The sequence below is a fragment of the Trypanosoma cruzi genome, genomic scaffold (genome assembly GCF_000209065.1).
Source record: "Trypanosoma cruzi strain CL Brener 1047053517165 genomic scaffold, whole genome shotgun sequence".
Classification (NCBI taxonomy): Eukaryota; Euglenozoa; class Kinetoplastea; order Trypanosomatida; family Trypanosomatidae; genus Trypanosoma; species Trypanosoma cruzi.
The window spans coordinates 24,595-26,857 of NW_001849299.1; the positions used below are offsets into that span (position 1 = coordinate 24,595).

Consider the following 2,263-nt stretch of genomic DNA (forward strand, 5'->3'; position numbering starts at 1 on the left):
TTCCGTGCATTCTTGCCGTGGTGCTCCTCATGCATGGCCCATGGAGAAGACTGGCTGAGGATCGACAATGGGCTTCTTGTTGAGCCGAGGGGCGCGTAACGTTTTTTTGCTCATTGAGAGCCCAGGTGTCACGGATGATGCATGTGGCAGGCGGAACCTCGTGCATGGCGGAAGGGACGAAGAGCTGGTTGTTTGAGTGTTACTGACGAGTCCTGCCTCACTGCTTGGAGGGGGCTGTCGTTGTCTGGGGCAACCTGTTTTGTGTGTCCAGACACTGCTTGCGCCGAGTGGCGTGGTGCCGTGTTGGTGTGTGCGGCACCGTCATGCGGGGCGACTGCGTGACGTTTACGGACTGTGTGGCTGTGAGCTGATGAATGTGGCGGGAGGCGTGTCTGAGGGGAATCCGCGAAAGAAGGAGTGACATGCGTTTGGCGGTGCTGTTGTTCGAAGTGCAAGTGAGGAAGGATACAAGTGATTTCTGACGCGTCGGTGAGTGTGCCACGGCCACCGATGAGTTCTCAGGGAGAGGGAAGGGAGGGAGGGAGACGGAGACTGTGCGCGTCGACCACAGCGTGTGGTGCCACAGGATGCGGTTGCCATTGTGAATGATGCAACGGCCGTCATGCGTGCAGCAGAGCGTCGTCTGCATCGTTGTGCCAACAGAGCTTGCTGGTGCTGCGAGGAGGTGCGGGCGACCTCTCATCATTGGGCGCTAAGGCTCTTTTTCCTCTTTCTTGAGCGGGAAAAGCAACTCTTCTTGCAGGCGATGTGCTGGTCTGCATCAATACTCCACACGTGTTGTCACGCAGCCGTGCCGTTGCAGTGCAACTCTCGTGATACTCACTGCACGCGTGGCTCTCTGTCGCTTGGCTTATTTGCAGGGCCATGGCCTGCGGTCCCCCCATTTGGAGGTCAATCAAATGTTTGTTTTTTTGTGTGCTGTTGAGAGGTGCTAGGAAGTAATGGCTGCGGGGATGGCGATGTTGTGGTTCGCTGTGAGTGGTGACGGTGTGAACTGCTGTTGTGCTGCCTTTCTTCCGCTGTTGCCTGTTGCTCCCCTCCAAGAAGGAAAAAAACGCTAAACGCTAAACGCTACTCTAAATTGTAAGGCTATGAAAGGACCAACAGCACACACACACACCGCCCACACACACATATTTACATGCTCTCACGTGTTTTTGCTGTCAAGGCACCCAATAAACACAACCGTCGCCGTGTGACCGGATCAAGCGGAAGGAGGAGGGAAGGAAGAGAGGGTGAGCATCGGAGGTCCAACGTGTCCCGGCGTGTGTTTGCTTCCGCGGTGCTGCTCTTCCTTGTGATTTGCTGCGCCACTGGTGGGGCTGTGAAGGCTGATGAGCCAACGTCAGGTCAGGGATCTTCACTGGGAAAACATATTGTCTGGAGAGATACGAATGATAAAGAAACAGTGGTTTCGCTCTATGCTCCCAGTCTTGTTGAGGTGAATGGTGGCGTGTTTGCCTTTGCCGAGGCGCGGTTGAAGGATGGAAAATATTTCTTTACTGGGATTGCCTCGGAGCTCCTTGAGTTGAGTGGTGAAACCCCCAAAAAATTGGGTGGAAGTAATTTGAAGACAAAGACACTGGAGGAATGTTCTTCCGAAGGAGGCAAAAGCCACACTCAGTCAACGAATTGCACTGGTTCCAAAAGTTTCTACAGCGTACATGTGAGCCGGCCAACAACAGTTGTGAAGGGAAATGGCATTTACATGCTTGCTGGAAAATACAACAGGGAAAATGTCGCTGTTTGTCGGGGTGGGGCTGACGCGGCCTCATGGGGCCTTTTGCTGGTAAAGGGGAATGTCAGTGAAGAACAGGACAAAGGAATTGTTTGGGAAGTTACTGACGATCTCCCGTGCACTTCGATTGTAAAACTTAATGAATCTTGGGCATTGCTCATTGGAGGCGGTGGATCGGGTATTAAGATGGATGACGATACGCTTGTGTTTCCCTTGGAAGCAGTGAAGGAGCACGGCACTGAAAGTGAAGCAAAGGAAGAAAAGAATAACAACGTTTCGCTGATCTTGTACTCCTCGTATACTAAGAATTGGACGCTGTCGAAGGGGATGTCTGCCTATGGCTGCAGTGATCCCTCCGTCGTGGAGTGGGAGAAGGGAAAACTCATGATGATGACTGCGTGTGATGATGGCCGCCGCAGGGTGTACGAGTCCGGTGACAAGGGGGCGTCGTGGACGGAGGCCCTCGGGACACTCTCGCGCGTGTGGGGCAACAACCAAAAGCGA

At 53.6% G+C, this 2,263-nt stretch overlaps 1 protein-coding gene across 1 annotated transcript, besides 3 other annotated features; it reads left to right on the top strand.

Moving 5' to 3' along the window:
* Window positions 1-480: a sequence feature (areas not merged during assembly with more than two copies in the genome that could not be assigned to a particular haplotype).
* Window positions 481-1,804: a sequence feature (haploid, Esmeraldo-like haplotype).
* On the top strand, window positions 1,163-2,263 carry Tc00.1047053511777.10 (trans-sialidase, putative; the record flags this gene model as incomplete). The annotated part of the gene is made up of 1 exon (XM_797571.1): window positions 1,163-2,263. A coding segment is annotated over one exon (1,101 nt), but the record flags the coding sequence as incomplete, so codon positions are not given.
* Window positions 1,805-2,263: a sequence feature (areas not merged during assembly with more than two copies in the genome that could not be assigned to a particular haplotype).